Source organism: Primulina eburnea, chromosome 12 (assembly GCF_022965805.1).
Source record: "Primulina eburnea isolate SZY01 chromosome 12, ASM2296580v1, whole genome shotgun sequence".
NCBI lineage: Eukaryota > Viridiplantae > Streptophyta > Magnoliopsida > Lamiales > Gesneriaceae > Primulina > Primulina eburnea.
Window position 1 is genome coordinate 37,143,963 of NC_133112.1, and position 21,669 is coordinate 37,165,631.

Here is a 21,669-nt window from a genome sequence, read left to right on the forward strand (position 1 = left end):
AATTTTTTTATTATTATTAAGAAAGTTGTCGGATCTCTAATACATAACGTGTGTGCAATAAGATGTACTACTAGTCTTGATAGTAGAACACCAATGAAATTTAATATGTGAACCTAATATTACTTGTACAAAAACAATTTAGACAAGTATCTAACTCGTGCACATGAAACACTTGTATTGAATTTCAAGTTTTAACTTGGATTCAAAGTCACGTCTCTTTTTTTTTGTTTTTCGAGAATTGTTTCCCATAAATTTCGAGTTTTAACTTGAATTCAAGCTCACGTCTCTTTTTTATCGGGAGTTGTTTCACATGGGATCGATGGCCATCTCATTATAGATTTAATTCTAAATATTTTTGGATCTCTCGACCTATTTTTTGTTTGTCGAAACTTGACCGAGGCAAGCTACGAACACAAATGATTTGCAGATATCCTTGTTAGCTTTTGTGAACCAACCAACATACACAAAACAAACCTAATCGAATTTAATATTTAGTGCCATAAAAAAATTATTTAAATTTAAAAAACAAACATTTTTTAGAGAGAATTTTGAAATAAATGGATTGGAGATGGATTTTAGATTTTATATAAAAAATGATGCTAATTTAATGCAAAATCTAAGCTAAAATAAACCAATGGATTGGAGATGGTCTTGGTCCAAGAATTGTACATGAAATATACCAAAATAACTCACGAATACCGCTTATCAACACCTTTAACAGTAATTGAATCAATACATGTATCTAATAACAAGTATATAAAAGAGTATGGTCAAACGGACTTTCTCTGAGAGCGCAAAATTTTCCAAACAATTATTAAGGCAAGAACCTTCAAAAATTTATTCAAAATTCCTACTGGGGGTGGTTTTTGATGAAGACAGTGACAAGGAAGAAAAGAACCAAAATGTATCAGAATATGCTTCAAAAGTGCAAAAAATAACCCAACTTTCTTCATTGGACTAGCCAGGCTGAGGTTAATTCGCTTCAACACTTTCAGATGGTTGAATACTGCAAGCGGTGCACGGAGTGCAAACTGTGGAAGAAGGGTTATCTGATACGCTGATCCGGTATGTCTGTTCCTTCTTTTCATTTCCTGGGACGTGTAGGAGAGCTTCCATGATGAGGATTTCCCATTCACGGGGACGTAAAAATGAAAACCAAGTGTCATCTGTTCGAGAAAACATCATATATTTTTAGAAACGAAGCACTAACTTCTAAAGGATTTATTTCATTTTACACCAGCAGTTAAAACGATTTGCCTACTTAACTTCGCATATTATTATTAAGTGTAACACTATGCATTACTTTGCGCCTCTAACGATTGCGTAATCCAGGAGCCTAAAGAAAGCACAACGAAAATTTAGAACATTGATAATTTGTAGCTGGCAGTCCACGTAAATCAAATGGTTGTTATTTAACACGTGCATATTTTGTTTTTTTGAGAATATATACACAATTTATGCTGTATTCTAGGCTAAAGGAATTAAATATTCATATGAAGCATTCGCTTGTAATTTATTTTTCTCTCTCCCTTTGTGTACAAATATGTGTTAAAATTGGTTCAATTCTCCTTTTTTCAACACTTAATTAGCTATCAAGGCCCACGACCATGTGGCAGCTCAATCAATACCAAATCTTACCACAATTTTCAAGCTGAAAGTGAATGCTCGTCACAAGTCGTGGCGTACTTATAAAAAGACAAGACACGAAGTTCGTTTTTTACCAACCACGACGCAACTCTAGTAGTGTTGAATTTTGATACCATGTTATTCTGTATCAAAGGCCATGGTTAATATTTACTCTCGATCTTAACACGACAAAAATGATATTTTCTTTTGTAAGTTTTATGGATTATTTTTTTCATAATAAGCGTCGATAGGATAATTTCAAAACTGCAGCCATAACACATATCCCTACTTAAGAACTTGAAAAGGCAAAGGTTTCAACTGATCACACAAAATTTGTACGAAGAGTAGAACACACCTCCGTTACGTACTGCTTTGAGCTGAAACATTCCAGAGCCCTGCGGCCCATAGACAGGAAAAGTGCACGATACAGAGTGGCGCTGGTGAGCAATTGCAAGTGATGCATTATACCATGGACCCCTCACGATAGGCTCTCCAATAGCTTCAATAATTGCCTGATTCTTGCTGGCTTTCTCCATCGCCTTACTGCAAGAGTTTATTTTTATCAGAAGATTAACAATATAATCATGACTTTAAGTGCACGATGTTTACATTGTGCTGAAAAAAATATAAGTTTCCTTACTGTGTTGCTAGCATCCTATTGTACAGGAACGAATAGGAAAAAAGACTTTCTGTTGAATATTCTTAGAAATATAATATCCCACTTTTTCACAAGGAAACTATCGCACCAGCTATTTATTTCTTCTGGTAAAAAAATATATTATTCAAACAGTTAAAAAAATAAAGAACGAGGAAAGAGGGACTCAACTTTTCCATTACTCTTCATCCATTAGATGCCAAATCATATGAATGTAAATGGTAAAATTTTGAACTCAAGGAAGTTATCTTCAAATCATTTTTATAAAAATCTATCAAATTGATCATCATCACCTTATATCTATACATGGGCTCATATGCTTGGAAAAATGAATCCAACCTCCATCTCTATGTGAGAACAACAAGTAGAACTGAACTGTCAAGAATTTCATAAAGAAAAGCAGATACTGACAACATCATTCTTGTTGCTAGAAATCAGACTAATCGTATCAAATGATCAAGAAAACAAAACTAATCCCAGCTAGAAACTGCAGCAGAACAGCATAGAACTTGCAGAAATCTGAACAAACCAGAATGAAATTTCTCCACTTCACATGCGACCCCAAAGTGATAAATAATTGGAATAAAAAGGAACAAAATATAAACTTCAATTGCATTAAGAGAAAGAGAACAACCTGCTACAGCCATGGTAAATAAGTAGATCATCTATTGCGCTCAAGGCAACGCCTCCTGTCAAGCAAATCAACGCTCCTGAAGCTAATCTACGACCCCATAATTTTGCTTTCCCTTCTTCCGCCGCCGCTAGAGGCGATGGTGTCGTTGTCGCCGCTCGAATCTTCGGTAGAGAGAAAACCCTTCTGCCCACCATGCCTCTAAATGTTTCCTCTGTATTAGTTCTAAATTAGTTTTTCTTTTTTAAAAAAGTTTTAAAAAATAAATTTTTTAAATTTTTTTTTTTAAAGAGGGTTAAATGTCCCACATCGGTTGGATTACTAACCTGGGAGTTGTATATATGGTCTTGGACAATCCTTCCCCCTTGAGCTAGTTTTTGGGGTTGAGTTAGGTCCAAGTTCTTAACAAAGAGAGGTTGTGGCGATATATCGAGAGATACAAATTAATTCGATAACGATGTGATATTAACATCCTCAAACAAACATGTATTGCTCTGGTAGAGGATAAATTTGTTTGTTCAGATTCCAATATGTCCTCGTGCCTTGGGAATACCTTCAAATCGGACTAGGGACACTTTGAAACCAGTCTAAATTTGAATCGTGTTCGAGCTCAGTTAATTCTCTAGAAAATCGAGTTTATCGCATTCAAAATTGACTCGAGCATTACAGCTCAAAAATCTTTACTCATCATGTTGTGTTTTCTAGTTGTAAGTTTCAGTTGAGCTTGAGTGATATTCTACTTAAAGTGACCACCCCATCAAACTCAATTGCATTTCTATAGTTTTTTAGTGTAAAAAAAAAAGGTTTCAGGAATGGGAGCAATTCAGTGTTTGGCACTTCAGTGAAAGTTTGTAACTTCTACCTCCATACTTCACTTCTTCAAAAATTTACTGTGAAAAAACTAGAGAGAAGTGTTTCAGAAAGCTTTTCTAACAGATAATTTGGATCAAATTATAATTATTTGCTAAAATTTAGATATCCTTGGAACATATTACCTTTGTCATATTTTAAATTAGAGACTTTGACTTTTTATTATTATGATATTGGGGTTGGCTTTATTTTGCTGCAAGTGGAATTGAACACACGCATCTCCCTTATTTCCCGTTTAAAACCTTCCGACGACATTTTCAAAAATTTGGTTTTTTGCATGGTTGGTAGGTTTTATTAAGACTTACCAATGTATTACATTGAAATTTATATAAATGTAAAATGGTTACTTGTTTTTATTAAGATTTACCAGCAATCACTATATTTAACAAAAAATAAAGCAATTTGGACATAGTACAATGCAATCAAAATTTAAAGGTTTGAGTAAACTTCAAACCAAGGAAATAGGAGACAAACCCATCGTTCAATAACCAATTTATCCGTCCACCAATTTACTTCAAAAAATGAGAGTATATATAACTTGAACTACAGAAGGCTCGCGTAAATACTGTCGTAAGAAGCTTTTACTTGTCGATTGCTACGAAATCTACGAGTTACTAGGCACAACGAGCCTGTCATTACGTGTTCTCAACACCAAGCTAGGGTGAATAGCTTTTAACCTGTATCAATGCCGGCATCTTGTCACAAGTCGCTGGCATTCATGTGTTAGCCTTACTTTGAAGCTACTTGCCACCAAGTATTGGCACTATTAGTTATAAACAAACTTATAGCCCTGCTTGATGAAGGCACATAAGTAGGAAGATATAACATTTGGAGCAACAAATTGAGCAAAGCTTCGTGCAGAACAACTTCAAACGGTTTTACGAAGCAACTGCCATTTCTAATGGAGGTTGCTGGACCTCAGCGCCAGCAAGCAAAGGGATCTTCTGAAACTCATTCCTTAGCTGGCCGCAGGCTGCACTTGCATCTAGCCCTCGTGTTTGGCGTACACTAACGGTTACTTTATTGGACTCCAGAGTAGCTGAAAAAGCAAGAATCTGGACCAACAAAGAAATTACAGGAATATAAAAGGCCAAAAAATCACTGCGATGGTTCAAAAAGACTATGCACTGTAATGTCGATCTACAAAGCATCTCAGAAGAGGGTATACCGATTTTTTATAGGGGCGCTGATAGTCAGAGCCTTCTATCGGATTATAGGGTATCAGGTTCACATGATAGCCACTACCCCATTCATGAAGAAGCTTAGCCAGTTCTTCTGCATGTTCAACTGCATCATTGACTCCAGCTGCCCAAGAAAGGGACGAGATTAGGTAGTTATATCAAGATCAAGTTATGTGATGCAATTCTATAAACGAGATCTTCAAAAACTTAACACCTGAATACCTAAAAGTGTGTACTCAAAGGATACCCGTCGACCGGTTTCAAGGAAATAGTCCTTGCAGTCCTTCATGATTGCTTCCAAAGGGTAAGATTTTGCGCTTGGCACAATCTTTTCCCTAAGTTTCTGATTTGGGGCATGCAAGCTGATGTTGGAACAAATAAAAATAGAATTAGAATATGCAATCTCTGAACTGGGTAATCATCAAGCTTAATTTATATTAGAGAAATAGGCAACTGTGGCACAACATTCATGGATAAACAGAAGCATAATAAGTAAGGCATAAAGACATAAAACAAGCTATCAGATTTCAGGAAGAACTTTAAATTTGATAATATGTTTTCTGCTGAGTTTGGTCTGATGGAGTAAGGCATTTCGACATACAGACCATTTTTTGCATTTGATTCCCAGACCAAAGTTGTAAAGTCGCCAAACAGACACAAGAGGGACTGTAAACTGTGAATCTCTCCACAGACCTATAATCACAAAGTAGAATGTTCACCTGAGAGCCAGAGTAGATTGAAGTTTGTGGGAAGCCAGTTTTTTTATAGTGCTTGGAACTCCGACAGTTGAAATTGTAATCATCCTTTGCCCAATTTCAATATCCTTAATTCCATAAAATAATAAAACATAAATCAGAAAACTTGATAAACATCTGGTAAACATCTGACATCATTCAGATGTATTTTAATCACACCAATCTACGTTTGGACTAGTCTTTTTCATCTAAACCTTTTACTCTTTTAGTCTCAAGTCTTAGCACTAAAACTACATGAACAATTAAATCAGATTACAAGTTCAAAAAACACCGTAAACATGATGCCCAAGTGTAAAACCAATATGGATGCAAGATCTGTTGAGAGAAGAATTTTGCATTTCATTATTTTCTTCGAAAGGCTGTGTCCAACAAAGCCACTAGACATCACATCAATATCATAGAGAAATTTGGCACATCACTACCCAGGGACGGAGGTAGTGTTTTGGTTCAGTGTAGACAACAAAATATTATAATTAATAAATCAAAAATATTTAAATATTCTAATCAAGTAATCATAATGCATCACAAAATAATTATCTTATAATGGTCTTTCCGAGTCTTAATATTTAGAAACTTTTGAACAATAGTTTCATTATCAATTATTATAAATATTTCTTTCTCTAACATATATAATGAGCTATCATTTATCCAATCACCACCCATTTTATAGTAAGCACTCTCTTTACAATCGCAGCGGCAATCGGCAAAATTAATATAAAATATATTATTATTAGTAATTCCATTATTTATTTTAAAGCGATTCATTATGATTGTATAGTAACGTACGAAAAATTTCTTCATAAAGAAAAATGAAACTATATACAATTTGGCGTAAAATATTTAATTTAGAGTTTTAGAAGTCCACAATAACTTGACAATTAATAAGATAATTTATTATTTTTATTAATTCCATTACATTTTATAGAGACAGTATAAGTATATGTTATTTGATAGAAAAACATGTTACTATGTTTTTTTCCTGGCCTCAGTGTGTGAGGGTGAATCCACATATATGCCCACTGGGCTCTAGCCTGGGTGGATTCTTCTATTTTTAATTTTTTTATATGGAGATTTTAGCCCAAGTAGCTCAAATAGAAAAAGAAATACAGAACCCAAAAATGTTAAATTTTTGTATTTAAAGACAGAGCTCAAAAAATTAAAATTTTAGCCCAAAAAATCTAATTGTTATGAAGTTAATTGATATGTATTATTTTGTATTTTGTTTTGAAAATTTTTAATTCGAGTTGTATCACATTTCTAACTCCATCATCGCCAATGTGAGCAACATATGTATTATTTTGTATTTTGTTGAGAAAATTTTTAGTACGATTTGTATCAAATTTCTGACTCCATTACCGCTAGTGTGGGCAGCTAGTATCAAATTTCTGACTCCATTACCTGGGCTAAGGGTAGCTCCACCCATGATTACCAACGTATACAACTACACAAATTTTTGGTACATATAGGCATATGCATGTTCTTGAGTGCTCTATTCTTGGATGTAATGTCTGCTGCATTTAGTCGTTTGAACAAGTTGGGTTTAGATAATCTGTTATTCAATCTGGAATTCACTTGTAAAATAGATGTGTGGTTCTGAACCTTGGTGCAGCAATTGACGTAGATGCACTGGAACCAGGAGGCCATGGGCTTTGATACATGGAAACTCTCTCAGGTACGCCCAACCTCACCGAAAATCCATAAACTAGACAGCCTGATGCACTAGGTATGCTCTTTTAATAATGCACCTAGGAAGGCGCATGCCCAAAACTGAAGTGTATAGTGACGGTGTGACATAGGAGGTATGCTACTAGAGTAATGCACCTATAAAGATGCTTGTCTAACATAGCAATGTGAAAATTTGCCTTAAATATATTTGTAGAACCCGATTTCAGTACACGTATAACCCATGCATTTATTTAAATTATTAAAACATTTAATTAATTTTAAAAGAGTTTAGTCATGCATAATTTGTTTAAATGCATTATTTTAAATTAATTACGTTTATGTAATGCACGTTAAAATGTCTTTTGAGTTTCATGTTTCAGGCGATTATTCGAAGCGGGATTGAGGAAAAGACCCGGTGACGATTTTTGGCAATTTTAAAGATGGTATTTTATTTTAAGTTGAGTTTGGGGGCATTTTAATTAATTTAGTGAGTTTTAGCATTTTTGAATCCTAAATTAATTATTTTGTGAGTTTATGATTTTAGAACTTTTAAAGTCTAGTATGGTGTGTGTTATATTTTAATTAAAGAGTTTTATTTAAAGAGGAGTAAGGATAGTATTTTAATTAAATTGTTATGTGAGTCAACCTTTTTAATTAGCATCTTGATTAGCATTGTTAATTATTAATTAGCAAATTTTACTCCTCCTAATTATCTAACACCCGCACACACACATTCTGCACACACTAAACTCACGCATACACACACTTTTACACACACCGATGCATGCACAAACACACACACTTCATCCATTCTAGTTTTATTATTTTGAAAAGAGAAAAGGTTAGGGTTCTTGTGCACATAGCAGCCGTCCCCCTTCCCTCTCAAATTCCAGCAATTTTCGTGATTTATTTCAAGGAAAATCGGTGCCACGTTCGTCCCGGATCAACCTCGCTCCTATCTCCGCTTCGGTGTCGTCGTTCGGTAACGTTTATCGTTAAAAAGGCACGTATAATCTGTTCTTGCTGTGTCGATCAAGTCATATATTGTATTGCGTTGTTTTTATGCGTAAAAGTTATGTATGATGATAGTAGTTTGAGCGGATCATGAATCGGATCAATTTCGAAGGAAAATTTTTAGATCTAAAACTCGTTTTTACTGTTCATGTCAAAACTGCGATTTTTCTGTTCATATTTTGGGAAAACTTTCAACGGCAAAAACGTAGAACTTTTCGATACCTTCGATTTGATATATGGTTCGAAATTTTTGGACAAATATTGAGTGAGTTATGGCGTTTTTCGTGGGACTGCTCAATCTGCGTTTCAGAAAAGTTATGATATTGATATTTCTTGAAGTTTCAGTGTTGCAGGCTTCGTTGGAAACCGACGGGCGATCGTTGCTGCGTATGGGTATGTTAGTATTGAGGTTTGGTGTATTTCTTTAAGGTTTTGACGTTGGCGTTAGGCGTTTGAATTAGTTAAAGTCGTAGGAAAGTGATCGATGTTAATTGCATAATTGGTGTTGCATTGTGTAGTATAGTGCACGTTGTGTTTGAGGTGTTTGTACAAGTTTTGATGCAATATTATGGTGTCCTAAGAAGGGTCATAAGGTGTTAAACATTGTGCCATTGAGTTGCAATTGGGAGGATAGGCATGTGCATAAGTTTTCTCGCAGGTATCAACGTACAGTAGGCACACGGACCCTGACACGGACCCGGGCACGGGGTCCGTGCCTTTGGTTCCTTCTCGACGTCTTTTTTTTCCAGTATCTACATGGACCCATACACGGATGAGGGCACGGGGTCCGTGCCTTTGGGTTTCACTTAGTGTCTTTTTCCAGTACCTACACGGACCCTTACCCGGACCCTGACACGGGGTCCGTGCCTTTGTTTCCCTTCGGCGTCAACTTCCAGTACCTATACGGACCCCTACACGGATGTAGGTACGGGGTCCGTGTCCTTCTATTTTGGGAAAAATATTATAGTTTGTTTTGAAGTTTGATGCCATAGTTTAGAGCAAGGATTAGTAAGGTCATGTCATGGGGAGTTATAGAAGGTCCTAAGATATGATCGAGCTTGAGAGTAAGTATAATTTTTCTACGTCTAAGTAATGCAAGTTAAGTATGAAATTCATGTTGGTATGTCGCAGCGACGGCCCCAGTCGAAGTCCAACGAATCCCTCAACGTCAAGTAAGTATGTATGACGTGCAAAGGAAATGTTTTAAGTTTCGAGGTATGCTAATTGTCTTGTGACCAAAGAAAGTTAAGGATTGGAAAGCGTTAAATCATGAACGGGGACCAATCCGCCCGTTAAATTATGAACGGGTTAGATCGTGGTTGTGAAGCGTTAAATTATGAACGTGGATCAACTGGCCTGTTAAATTATGAACAAGGATCTTATGTATGTGACAGTGGATACGTCCCTGTCAGCCCAGTACTGTGGTGAGTCTGATCAGGCGTTTATCATGTTAAAGGTCACTTGCTTTGAAACATCCTCCACGTAAAATTATGCAGTTAAGTATGTTGAAGTATGAAAGCATGTTTAAGAAAAGTTTATGATCATGGCACGTCGTAGTATGTATGTTTAAGTCCAAGTTTATTTCAAGTTGAAGTTTATGCAAGTTCAATTTAAAGTTATGTATGTCCTATTTTAAAGAAGCATGCGATTTTATTATGTTGTACTCGTTATTTCCAGTTTATACGTGTTGAGTATTTAGACTCACTAGACTTGATCGATGCAGGTGAGTACGATGAGCAGGAGACAGGAGGTGGCGACCAAGGGGCAGGCTTGGGCTGAGCGGCAGGCTAAACCCGAGGACCGCAAGTTTATGTTTATGCAAACTTTTAAAATACTCTGATGTTATGATGTGAATGTGAGACGTTTTGAGACAGCGTTCTTTTAGCAAACTTTTATTTGATGATGGATTATTTTAAAGATATTTTATGAATGTTGGGTGACGACCGGACGGATGTTTTATTTGAATAAAAAATTTTATTTTTCCGCAAATTTCAAGTAGTAAAAGTACGGTACGTTACAGTTGGTATCAGAGCGGTGTTCTTGTAAAAGGTTACGCCTACTGCCAGTCGCAAGAAGCTCTCGAAGTCACACCTCGAGTCTGTAAGTTTTAAAATTTTGAGTTATGCTATGTACTATGCATTAAGTCATGATTTCAGCATGTATATGTTTAAGTTCAAATTACGTGCATCTTTTGATATTGGTATTATAATCGTGCATGTTGGGTTTACGTGTTGGGTAATTATTGGAACAGCATGCCTCCTAGACGTGAGATTAACCGGGAAGATAGGGAGGAGGACAGAGAGCCTCGAGGCGAGGAGAGAGCCAATCCTCCACCAGACATGCAAGCCCAGTTGATGGCCGGAATGACTCAGTTCTTTGCCCAGTTTATGGGTAACCAGACAGTGGCTGATACAGGGGCGAGACCCAGAGCTGAGACTGTCTACGAGAGGTTCAGCAGGATGCACCCAGATAAATTCTCAAGGACGACGGACCCATTGATAGCAGAGGGATGGATTAAATCCATCGAGGTAATCTTCGATTTTATGGAGTTGCAGGATGCTGATCGAGTGAGGTGCGCTATCTTTCTACTTCATGGGAATGCAAGAGTTTGGTGGGAGAGCGCATCAGTGATAGTTAACCTACAGACTCTCATGTGGAATGGGTTCAAGGAGGTGTTCTACTCCAAGTACTTCACTGAGGAAGTGCGTACGAAACTGATTGGGGAGTTCATGACGCTACGGCAGGGGGATAGCAGCGTAGCTGATTATGTGCAGAAGTTTGAGAAGGGTTGCCAATTTATGCCCTTGATCGCCAATGATGTTCAGGCGAAGGTGAGACATTTTCTCCTTGGGATGCGGCCGATCTTGCGCCGTGACGTGAAGGTGGTAGGGCCTATGACCTATGAGGTCGCAGTTGCGAGGGCATTGGAGGCAGAGCAGGACATGAGAGAAATTGAGAAAGATCGCCTGAGCAAAAGGCCCTTTCAGGCACCGCAACAGCACCAGCAGTATCAGCAGCGGCCACCATTTAAGAAGCCTTACCAGGGGCAGCCTGGAAAGAAACCATACCAAGGACCACCTAAGGGCAAGGGTCCTATCCATCAGCAGGGGGCGCCGCAGAAGCTCGGCAATTTCCCTGTTTGTCAGAAGTGTAACCGCCAGCATCCCGGACCGTGCTTGTATGGATCAGGCAAGTGCTTTAAGTGTGGTGCTACCGACCACATGCTAAAGGAGTGCCCGCAGTGGAAGCAGCCAACTCAAGGCCGGGTATTCGCCATGCACGCTCAAGAAGCGGATCCGGACACTACTTTACTGACTGGTAAACCTTCCTACCTAAGCTCAGCATTACTTTGCCTTGCAGATGAATTTTATTTGGGGATTTTTTTAGGATGCTAGTATTGTTTGAGTATATTTGGGTTACCATCTTCTCAACATTATTTTTTTGAATGGCATAGGACAGTAAATTTTATATTTGCGTAAGGTTAATGTTAGTATCTTGGATTTAAGTTGTGTTGTGCTAACGCGTCTCAGGGAACATTTTCATAAAGAGACTAGCTACAACTGCACTGATAGATTCAGGAGCCACTCACTCCTTTATATCAGAGACCTTCGCTAATCACCTGGACATCAAGTCCATCGGTCTGGACTTGAACTTCTCAGTGACAGTCCCATCAGGGGAAGAATTGTTAGCTACCAGTGTGATCAGGGATATCGATCTAGAACTGCAGGGTCACCTAGTGTATGCAGATTTGATCGTTTTGCCGATGCCAGAGTTCGATATCATCTTGGGTATGGACTGGCTGACTAAGAACAGGGTCCTAATCGATTTTCAGAAGAGGTCAGTGTTGGTCAGACCGCTCGGTATGGAGCAGTTTTTATTCGAGCCGGCTAGATGGAGAAGTTTTCCTCGTATGATTTCGTGTATGCAGGCGAGAAAATTACTTTCGAAGGGATGTCAGGCTTTCTTGGCCAGTGTTATAGCAGCGCCTGACATGCCCACTCCTTCTATTTCAGAAGTGCCAGTAGTCAGTGAATTTCCAGACGTCTTCCCAGACGACGTCGCAGGCCTTCCACCAGATAGAGAGGTGGAGTTTGCCATTGATCTCATGCCAGGTACAGTGCCCATCTCTAAGGCACCGTACAGATTAGCTCCAGCAGAGATGCTAGAACTCAAACAGCAGATTCAGGAGCTCTTAGACAAGGGGTTTATCCGCCCGAGTTTCTCACCATGGGGCGCGCCAGTACTTTTTGTGAAGAAAAAGGATGGCAGCATGAGACTGTGCATTGATTACCGCGAGTTGAACAAAGTAACGATCAAGAATAAGTACCCACTTCCTAGGATCGAAGACTTGTTTGATCAATTGCAGGGAGCTACAATGTTCTCTAAGATAGATCTTAGATCGGGGTACCATCAACTGAAAGTGAGAGATGCAGATGTTCACAAGACAGCTTTCAGGACCAGATACGGGCATTACGAGTTCTTAGTGATGCCGTTTGGATTGACCAACGCTCCAGCTATTTTCATGGATCTCATGAACCGAGTATTTCAACCGTTCCTCGATCAGTTCGTCATAGTGTTCATTGACGATATTCTCATATACTCGAAGAACCATGAGGAGCACGACCAGCACTTGAGGACAGTTTTGCGGACTTTGCAGAGCCGTAAGTTGTATGCAAAATTCAGCAAGTGTGAGTTCTGGTTGCAGAAAGTCGCGTTTTTGGGGCATATAGTGTCTAGTAGAGGGATCGAAGTGGATCCAGCCAAAGTGGCAGCTGTCAAGGAATGGGTAGAGCCAAAGAATGCATCAAAGATCCGCAGCTTTTTGGGTTTAGCAGGTTACTACCGTAAGTTTATTCGGGGGTTTTCGTCTATAGCAGTGCCACTCACTTCACTAACCAAGAAAAATGCTAAATTTGTGTGGAGTGATGAATGTCAAAAGGGCTTCGACATTTTGAAGCAAGCTCTCATTTCAGCACCGGTGTTAGCCATGCCATCAGGGCAAGGAGACTATGTGTTATACACCGATGCATCTAAGCTCGGGTTAGGAGCAGTGTTGATGCAGCAGGGACGAGTTATAGCTTATGCATCCAGACAGTTAAAGGTGCATGAGAAGAACTACCCGACTCACGATTTGGAATTAGCCGCCGTTGTCTTTGCATTGAAGATTTGGAGACATTACTTGTACGGCGAGAAGTGCCAGATTTTCACCGATCACAAAAGTCTCAAATATTTCTTCACGCAGAGAGAGCTGAACATGAGACAGAGACGGTGGTTAGAACTTGTGAAAGACTATGATTGCGAGATTAGCTACCATCCGGGAAAAGCTAACGTCGTGGCAGACGCTTTGAGCAGAAAAGTGGCAATCATAGCACAATTGTCAGTTCAGAGACCACTCCAGTCTGAGATTCAGAGGTTTGGTCTAGAGGTTTATCGCAAGGGCAGAGCACCTAGACTGTCTAATCTGACAGTCAAATCTGATTTACTAGACCGCATTCGAGCTGGACAGTCTTCAGATGAGCAACTACAGAAATGGAGACTGAAGGATGAAGCTAAGGGCAGTGTTTTGTACACAGTGTCAGATGGTATCGTGAGATACAGAGACAGAATGTGGGTGCCTAGTGTTGATTCGATCAGACAGGATATTCTGACAGAGGCACACGCATCTCCGTATTCTATTCACCCAGGAGGTACCAAGATGTACAAAGACCTGCAGATTTTGTATTGGTGGCCAGGGATGAAGAGAGACATCCGCAGATTTGTATCGGAGTGCCTCACTTGCCAGCAGGTGAAGGCAGAGCATCAGAGGCCAGCAGGTTTGCTTAAGCCACTCCCTATCCCAGAGTGGAAATGGGAGAACATCACTATGGATTTCATCGTTGGGTTACCTAAGTCAGTCAGAGGGTCTAATTCTATTTGGGTTATAGTGGATCGACTCACTAAGTCAGCGCATTTTCTGTCAGTGAAGACGACTTTCTCCATGACGCAGTATGCGGAACTTTATATCCGGGAGATAGTCCGTTTGCATGGTTTTCCAGTCTCTATTGTGTCCGACAGGGATCCGAGGTTTACATCGTCCTTCTGGAAGAGCTTGCATGCAGCTATGGGGACGAAGTTACTGTTCAGTACAGCTTTTCACCCGCAGACAGATGGCCAGTCTGAGCGAGTGATTCAGATTTTGGAAGACTTGCTAAGAGCTTGCATGATTGATTTTCAAGGAACTTGGGAGTCTAGACTACCCCTAGTGGAGTTCACATACAACAACAGCTTCCAAGCATCTATTGGTATGGCGCCCTATGAAGCGTTGTATGGTCGGAAGTGCAGATTGCCAGTTCATTGGGATGAAGTTGGTGAGAGAACAGATCTAGGCCCAGAGATAGTTCAGCAGACTGCAGAAGTGGTGGTCAAGATTCGTGACAGAATGAAGACCGCCCAAAGCCGTCAGAAGAGCTACGCCGATAAGAGGAGGAGAGATCTCGAGTTTGCCGTTGGGGATCACGTTTTCGTCAAGATAGCACCCATGAAGGGTGTTATGAGATTTGGGAAAAGAGGCAAGTTGAGTCCGAGGTTTATTGGACCGTTCGAGATTCTTGACAGAGTTGGGACATTAGCCTATCGTGTAGCCCTTCCGCCGAATCAGGCCGGGGTACACAATGTGTTCCACGTCTCGATGCTAAGGAAATATCTGGCTAATCCTTCGCACATTCTGAGTTATGAGCCGTTGCAACTTGCTCCAGATTTGTCTTATGAGGAAAGACCGACTCAAATCCTCGACAGACAGGAGCGCAGACTCCGGAACAAAGTGACTAAGCTAGTCAAAGTTCGGTGGTTAAACCAATCAGTGGAAGAGGCCACTTGGGAGTCAGAGACAGATATGAGACTTCGCTACCCAGAGTTGTTCGGTAAGACTTAATTTCGAGGACGAAATTTATATAAGTGGGGGAGGAACTGTAGAACCCGATTTCAGTACACGTATAACCCATGCATTTATTTAAATTATTAAAACATTTAATTAATTTTAAAAGAGTTTAGTCATGCATAATTTGTTTAAATGCATTATTTTAAATTAATTACGTTTATGTAATGCACGTTAAAATGTCTTTTGAGTTTCATGTTTCAGGCGATTATTCGAAGCGGGATTGAGGAAAAGACCCGGTGACGATTTTTGGCAATTTTAAAGATGGTATTTTATTTTAAGTTAAGTTTGGGGGCATTTTAATTAATTTAGTGAGTTTTAGCATTTTTGAATCCTAAATTAATTATTTTGTGAGTTTATGATTTTAGAACTTTTAAAGTCTAGTATAGTGTGTGTTATATTTTAATTAAAGAGTTTTATTTAAAGAGGAGTAAGGATAGTATTTTAATTAAATTGTTATGTGAGTCAACCTTTTTAATTAGCATCTTGATTAGCATTGTTAATTATTAATAAGCAAATTTTACTCCTCCTAATTATCTAACACCCGTACACACACATTCTGCACACACTAAACTCACGCATACACACACTTTTACACACACCGATGCACGCACAAACACACACACTTCATCCATTCTAGTTTTATTATTTTGAAAAGAGAAAAGGTTAGGGTTCTTGTGCACATAGCAGCCGTCCCCCTTCCCTCTCAAATTCCAGCAATTTTCGTGATTTATTTCAAGGAAAATCGGTGCCACGTTCGTCCCGGATCAACCTCGCTCCTATCTCCGCTTCGGTGTCGTCGTTCGGTAACGTTTATCGTTAAAAAGGCACGTATAATCTGTTCTTGCTGTGTCGATCAAGTCATATATTGTATTGCGTTGTTTTTATGCGTAAAAGTTATGTATGATGATAGTAGTTTGAGCGGATCATGAATCGGATCAATTTCGAAGGAAAATTTTTAGATCTAAAACTCGTTTTTACTGTTCATGTCAAAACTACGATTTTTCTGTTCATATTTTGGGAAAACTTTCAACGGCAAAAACGTAGAACTTTTCGATACCTTCGATTTGATATATGGTTCGAAATTTTTGGACAAATATTGAGTGAGTTATGGCGTTTTTCGTGGGACTGCTCAATCTGCGTTTCAGAAAAGTTATGATATTGATATTTCTTGAAGTTTCAGTGTTGCAGGCTTCGTTGGAAACCGACGGGCGATCGTTGCTGCGTATGGGTATGTTAGTATTGAGGTTTGGTGTATTTCTTTAAGGTTTTGACGTTGGCGTTAGGCGTTTGAATTAGTTAAAGTCGTAGGAAAGTGATCGATGTTAATTGCATAATTGGTGTTGCATTGTGTAGTATAGTGCACGTTGTGTTTGAGGTGTTTGTATAAGTTTTGATGCAATATTATGGTGTCCTAAGAAGGGTCATAAGGTGTTAAACATTGTGCCATTGAGTTGCAATTGGGAGGATAGGCATGTGCATAAGTTTTCTCGCAGGTATCAACGTACAGTAGGCACACGGACCCTGACACGGACCCGGGCACGGGGTCCGTGCCTTTGGTTCCTTCTCGACGTCTTTTTTTTCCAGTATCTACACGGACCCATACACGGATGAGGGCACGGGGTCCGTGCCTTTGGGTTTCACTTAGTGTCTTTTTCCAGTACCTACACGGACCCTTACCCGGACCCTGACACGGGGTCCGTGCCTTTGTTTCCCTTCGGCGTCAACTTCCAGTAACTATACGGACCCCTACACGGATGTAGGTACGGGGTCCGTGTCCTTCTATTTTGGGAAAAATATTATAGTTTGTTTTGAAGTTTGATGCCATAGTTTAGAGCAAGGATTAGTAAGGTCATGTCATGGGGAGTTATAGAAGGTCCTAAGATATGATCGAGCTTGAGAGTAAGTATAATTTTTCTACGTCTAAGTAATGCAAGTTAAGTATGAAATTCATGTTGGTATGTCGCAGCGACGGCCCCAGTCGAAGTCCAACGAATCCCTCAACGTCAAGTAAGTATGTATGACGTGCAAAGGAAATGTTTTAAGTTTCGAGGTATGCTAATTGTCTTGTGACCAAAGAAAGTTAAGGATTGGAAAGCGTTAAATCATGAACGGGGACCAATCCGCCCGTTAAATTATGAACGGGTTAGATCGTGGTTGTGAAGCGTTAAATTATGAACGTGGATCAACTGGCCTGTTAAATTATGAACAAGGATCTTATGTATGTGGCAGTGGATACGTCCCTGTCAGCCCAGTACTGTGGTGAGTCTGATCAGGCGTTTATCATGTTAAAGGTCACTTGCTTTGAAACATCCTCCACGTAAAATTATGCAGTTAAGTATGTTGAAGTATGAAAGCATGTTTAAGAAAAGTTTATGATCATGGCACGTCGTAGTATGTATGTTTAAGTCCAAGTTTATTTCAAGTTGAAGTTTATGCAAGTTCAATTTAAAGTTATATATGTCCTATTTTAAAGAAGCATGCGATTTTATTATGTTGTACTCGTTATTTCCAGTTTATACGTGTTGAGTCTTTAGACTCACTAGACTTGATCGATGCAGGTGAGTACGATGAGCAGGAGACAGGAGGTGGCGACCAAGGGGCAGGCTTGGGCTGAGCGGCAGGCTAAACCCGAGGACCGCAAGTTTATGTTTATGCAAACTTTTAAAATACTCTGATGTTATGATGTGAATGTGAGACGTTTTGAGACAGCGTTCTTTTAGCAAACCTTTATTTGATGATGGATTATTTTAAAGAAATTTTATGAATGTTGGGTGACGACCGGACGGATGTTTTATTTGAATAAAAATTTTTATTTTTCCGCAAATTTCAAGTAGTAAAAGTACGGTACGTTACAATATTTCTCCTATAGTTTATTTACGACAATTTTCCTAAATCTTTCCCAATAAATTGTCTTATTTGTAGTTTTTCGTGGGTTTTTTGATTAGATTTTTTCTGAAACCAGGAAAATATATATCATAAGCAATTTATACACCAAAACACTTAGCTATCAGTTCTGATTACAGCATAATTTCAGTCAGATGCAATAGTCGTCCAGGTATCATATTTAACAACAATTAGCCCCTTCCCAATTAGTTTTCTCTAATCTTCCTGCTCCTACCAGTAAAAATAAGATACTACAACCCAGATGAATTCAAAGGCGACAAACTAGATTTGCCTAAAAAATTAACAAAAGAAAAGGTCCAATCCCTCGATCCCACCATCCACCACTCTCATGGGCTATAATGACCACTTGTAGGAAAAAGGAAAAGAATAGAGCACGGGATGAAAATTTAAAACTTTTTCAAAAGCAGCGAATACAAACACATAAGATTATACCAGAAACCAAAAAAAATCTCCTTATTTTACCTTGTTCAAGCATCGGTGTGCTTCAAGAACTTCTTTCATGTTCATCATTGGCTCACCCATTCCCATAAACACAACATTTGTAACTCTACGCTTAAAGACATCTTCGATTGCCAAAACCTGAAAAGTTAAGACATCAAACAATGTAAATAAACTAAATGAAAATTTTAGTGAAGCAACAAGCGAGAGGAGGCAGTTTAAGAGAAATAACTCGAACAAAATTCTGTAGCATAGAAAACAGACAAACCTGCTCAACAATTTCATGCCTTTTAAGGTTCCTTGAGAAACCTCCCTTGCCAGTGGCACAAAAGGAACATCGCAAGGGACATCCCACCTGGTGAAAAAAAAGGAAGGGGATTGTTTGAAAAATTAATGTGGTGTACTGCAGCAAAGTGCATAAACAAGATATCCAACATAAAGTGAAGTGGACTAGAATCAATTATTTGGTGGGAGAGTTACTTGTGATGAGACACATGCAGTCAATCGAGGCGAACCTTTGTCATCTGCAACAGGAATTCCTACTGTTTCTACCAGCCTGTTATCCTCCAGTTTTATTAGTAGCTGAAAGATCCATGGTCATCATGAGAAAGGGGGTCCTTTCGAACATACAAAATAAAATCCTTATCCAGAACACACAGAATACATAACTCATTACTGAACATCTCTAACACATGCAATATATAATTGGCACCTTCTGGTTCAAGAACCAATCTTAAATACATTCAACAAAATCAAATCGACTAATGATTATTGAGAGGATGCTCTAAAAATATCTATAGAAACTCAATAGTTCGTTAAAAATATAAAAACAAATTAAGCTACAAACCAAGATTTGGGTATTATCTTCTAACAACATGTGACTCCAAAGTTGAAACTGAAAGAAACTTACAGGTCCTGCTGATTCATTGTTATAATCACCAAGCTTGGCTAATACCTACTATATCTTATTATCACACAGTTAGATTTAACCCAGAAACATCCCCCAAATTCGCACAGTAAATTGGTCGTGAATTACTAATCGTCTTGGACAAATATTTATCCGCAACCATATGAATATATATAATTGAAAATAAGTTAATATCAACGGTAACAAAAAGTAATCACCTTTACTGTACCATCAGCGGCATTCACCTCCTTATAAACCGGTGACCGACCCACACTCCACCCAGCTTCTTGAAGTTCATTTCTGAAAGCCAGTGGCACTTAAAAACCATAAACTAAAGCACATCAAAACTGCTATTTCCAAATGAACTCAACTAATCATGAGAAGAATAAGAAATTCAGTAAAGTACTCACAATTACTGAACTCCTGAATTTCTTTAACCTTACTCTTATACAACAAATGATGCAATTGTTTGCCTCTATACCCTTCCTGCCACAAAAATAAATAAATAAATGGCTTGAAAAATTCTTCAAATTAATCGGGGGGAAAAGCAAAACAGCAAGTACACATCTCCAATTACTCAAACATACACCTGACCAAATTGAAGAGCGAGCTGCTGAAGTTCTTGTTCGGGCATTCCGAGGAGCACTCGAGACGGTGGTGCGACCGTAGAGGCGCTGCTGCTACAGGCAATGGTTAGCGCCCGCAACTGTATAGCACGCGCAAAGGGCGCGTGATGAAATACGGCCATGAGCGTCATTTTTCTTGTAGAGATTTGTAAGCAGAAAAAGAATGTAGCAGGTTGGAGCAGATAATGGATAAAACCGGTTTTCCGTGAACCGCTAAACCAGTTATGTGAATCTAAAAGACTCTTATAGCCCCGGCTAACTAATACCAATTTTATTTTTTTTAAGTAAAAGATTTGTTGCTCCAATATACGATAATTTGAGATAATAAATATGAAAATAAAGAATAAATTGGACAATAAAATTTATGTGAAAAACTCATAAAAATTATTAGGATAAAAACTATGGGCAAGATGAAAAGAATTTCACTGTAATATTTTTATAGTGTACAACTCACTCACTGTGTTTCCAAAGAGAACACACACTCTCTTAATACAAGAGAACAAATATCTCATAAATATTATAGAACTAAACACTTGAATGATATAAGATGAGAAAAAACTCGAAGAATTAATGATTTGAAACGAGGGAACGAGACATCTATTTATAGTCGAATTTCGAGGTGTGAAACCGCGTAAGAAAAAATGCGTCTTCCTTCCATCTGCAATTTTCAAAGCGCGCTTGCAATCTTTTTTATGTTTTCAACAAATACGTGCTCATTAATTGCACCTCCATTATTGCCGATATGATAATGAGAAATCTTGATCCAAAACATTCTCACATTTTTTAGTGATATCTTTATGAACAAGCACACATAAAAACTCACGAATCGACTCAATTCAGATGTCCTCGTATTAGTTGGTAGGCAAGCTTACCTTCTTATTTATAACCATAAACTAGTAAAATTAGTGAGAATAAAGTATCCCTCAGCCAAATGACTAGTAGTACCAATGATAAGTTTTGGTGGTGTGTTGCATATCATTTTTTGTTTTCAAGATAAAAGTTTGGAATTGTTTAGTAAGAAAAATTAATTTATCCATTATCTCCATCGATCGACGACTCATATGTTGCGGATACCATCTTTTATTTGTATTATATTATGTTTTGTGCATTATAAATTATTAATCATTGTATAAAATATTCAATACATTTATTTTTTTCAACTATTCAAGTCATGAAAACAAAGGTCACCAAGGGTGTCATCAATCACGCCTTATTTTTCATAGGCATTTATTAATATTTATTATTATTATTATTATTTAACTGCAATATATATTATTAAATGTATCATTTATTCTTTTAAGCACTAGTTGCATTACCAAAAATTAAAATTAATAATAATAATATAACTCAAATCTTTTAATCGTATAATATTTTAAGCACAATATTTCGATTGTTCTACTTATAAGAATAATTGCAAATAACTAGTAGTAATAATGTAACTCAAATATTTTAAATCATATAGCAACTCAAACTTAAAGATT

At 38.2% G+C, this 21,669-nt stretch overlaps 2 protein-coding genes and 1 long non-coding RNA gene across 3 annotated transcripts; 1 reads left to right on the forward strand and 2 right to left on the reverse strand.

The window, feature by feature from the left end:
• Positions 1-685: 685 nt before the first annotated feature.
• On the reverse strand, positions 686-3,161 carry LOC140808310 (uncharacterized). Its single transcript, XM_073165400.1, has 3 exons — positions 2,916-3,161; positions 1,982-2,169; positions 686-1,166 (listed from the first exon to the last, which is right to left on the reverse strand). The coding sequence occupies exons 1-3, from the start codon at positions 3,107-3,109 to the stop codon at positions 973-975; spliced, it is 576 nt and encodes a 191-aa protein (XP_073021501.1). The 5' UTR covers positions 3,110-3,161; the 3' UTR covers positions 686-972.
• A 1,038-nt stretch (positions 3,162-4,199) lies between these two features.
• LOC140807641 (uncharacterized) lies at positions 4,200-20,390 on the reverse strand. The gene is made up of 10 exons (XM_073164585.1): positions 20,152-20,390; positions 19,973-20,048; positions 19,781-19,878; positions 19,136-19,237; positions 18,924-19,010; positions 18,680-18,796; positions 5,683-5,786; positions 5,186-5,325; positions 4,951-5,087; positions 4,200-4,837 (listed from the first exon to the last, which is right to left on the reverse strand). The coding sequence occupies exons 1-10, from the start codon at positions 20,317-20,319 to the stop codon at positions 4,661-4,663; spliced, it is 1,206 nt and encodes a 401-aa protein (XP_073020686.1). The 5' UTR covers positions 20,320-20,390; the 3' UTR covers positions 4,200-4,660.
• Positions 4,774-5,087, forward strand: LOC140807642 (uncharacterized). Its single transcript, XR_012112729.1, has 2 exons — positions 4,774-4,891; positions 4,931-5,087. It is a non-coding gene; the product is annotated as an uncharacterized lncRNA (long non-coding RNA).
• Positions 20,391-21,669: the final 1,279 nt, after the last annotated feature.

What these genes read in the sequence shown, in the direction of transcription:
- LOC140808310 (XM_073165400.1), bottom strand. Translation starts at nt 3,109, where the DNA reads ATGGTGGGCAGAAGGGTTTTCTCTCTACCGAAGATTCGAGCGGCGACA. An exon ending in ATTTACCATGGCTGTAGCAG is followed by an intron (nt 2,170 to 2,915) that starts GTTGTTCTCTTT and finishes AAACTCTTGCAG; the next exon opens with TAAGGCGATGGAGAAAGCCA. An exon ending in CAAAGCAGTACGTAACGGAG is followed by an intron (nt 1,167 to 1,981) that starts GTGTGTTCTACT and finishes TTTCTCGAACAG; the next exon opens with ATGACACTTGGTTTTCATTT.
- LOC140807641 (XM_073164585.1), bottom strand. Translation starts at nt 20,319, where the DNA reads ATGACGCTCATGGCCGTATTTCATCACGCGCCCTTTGCGCGTGCTATA. An exon ending in CCGCTGATGGTACAGTAAAG is followed by an intron (nt 19,238 to 19,780) that starts GTGATTACTTTT and finishes TGGATCTTTCAG; the next exon opens with CTACTAATAAAACTGGAGGA. An exon ending in GGCATGAAATTGTTGAGCAG is followed by an intron (nt 18,797 to 18,923) that starts GTTTGTCTGTTT and finishes TTAACTTTTCAG; the next exon opens with GTTTTGGCAATCGAAGATGT.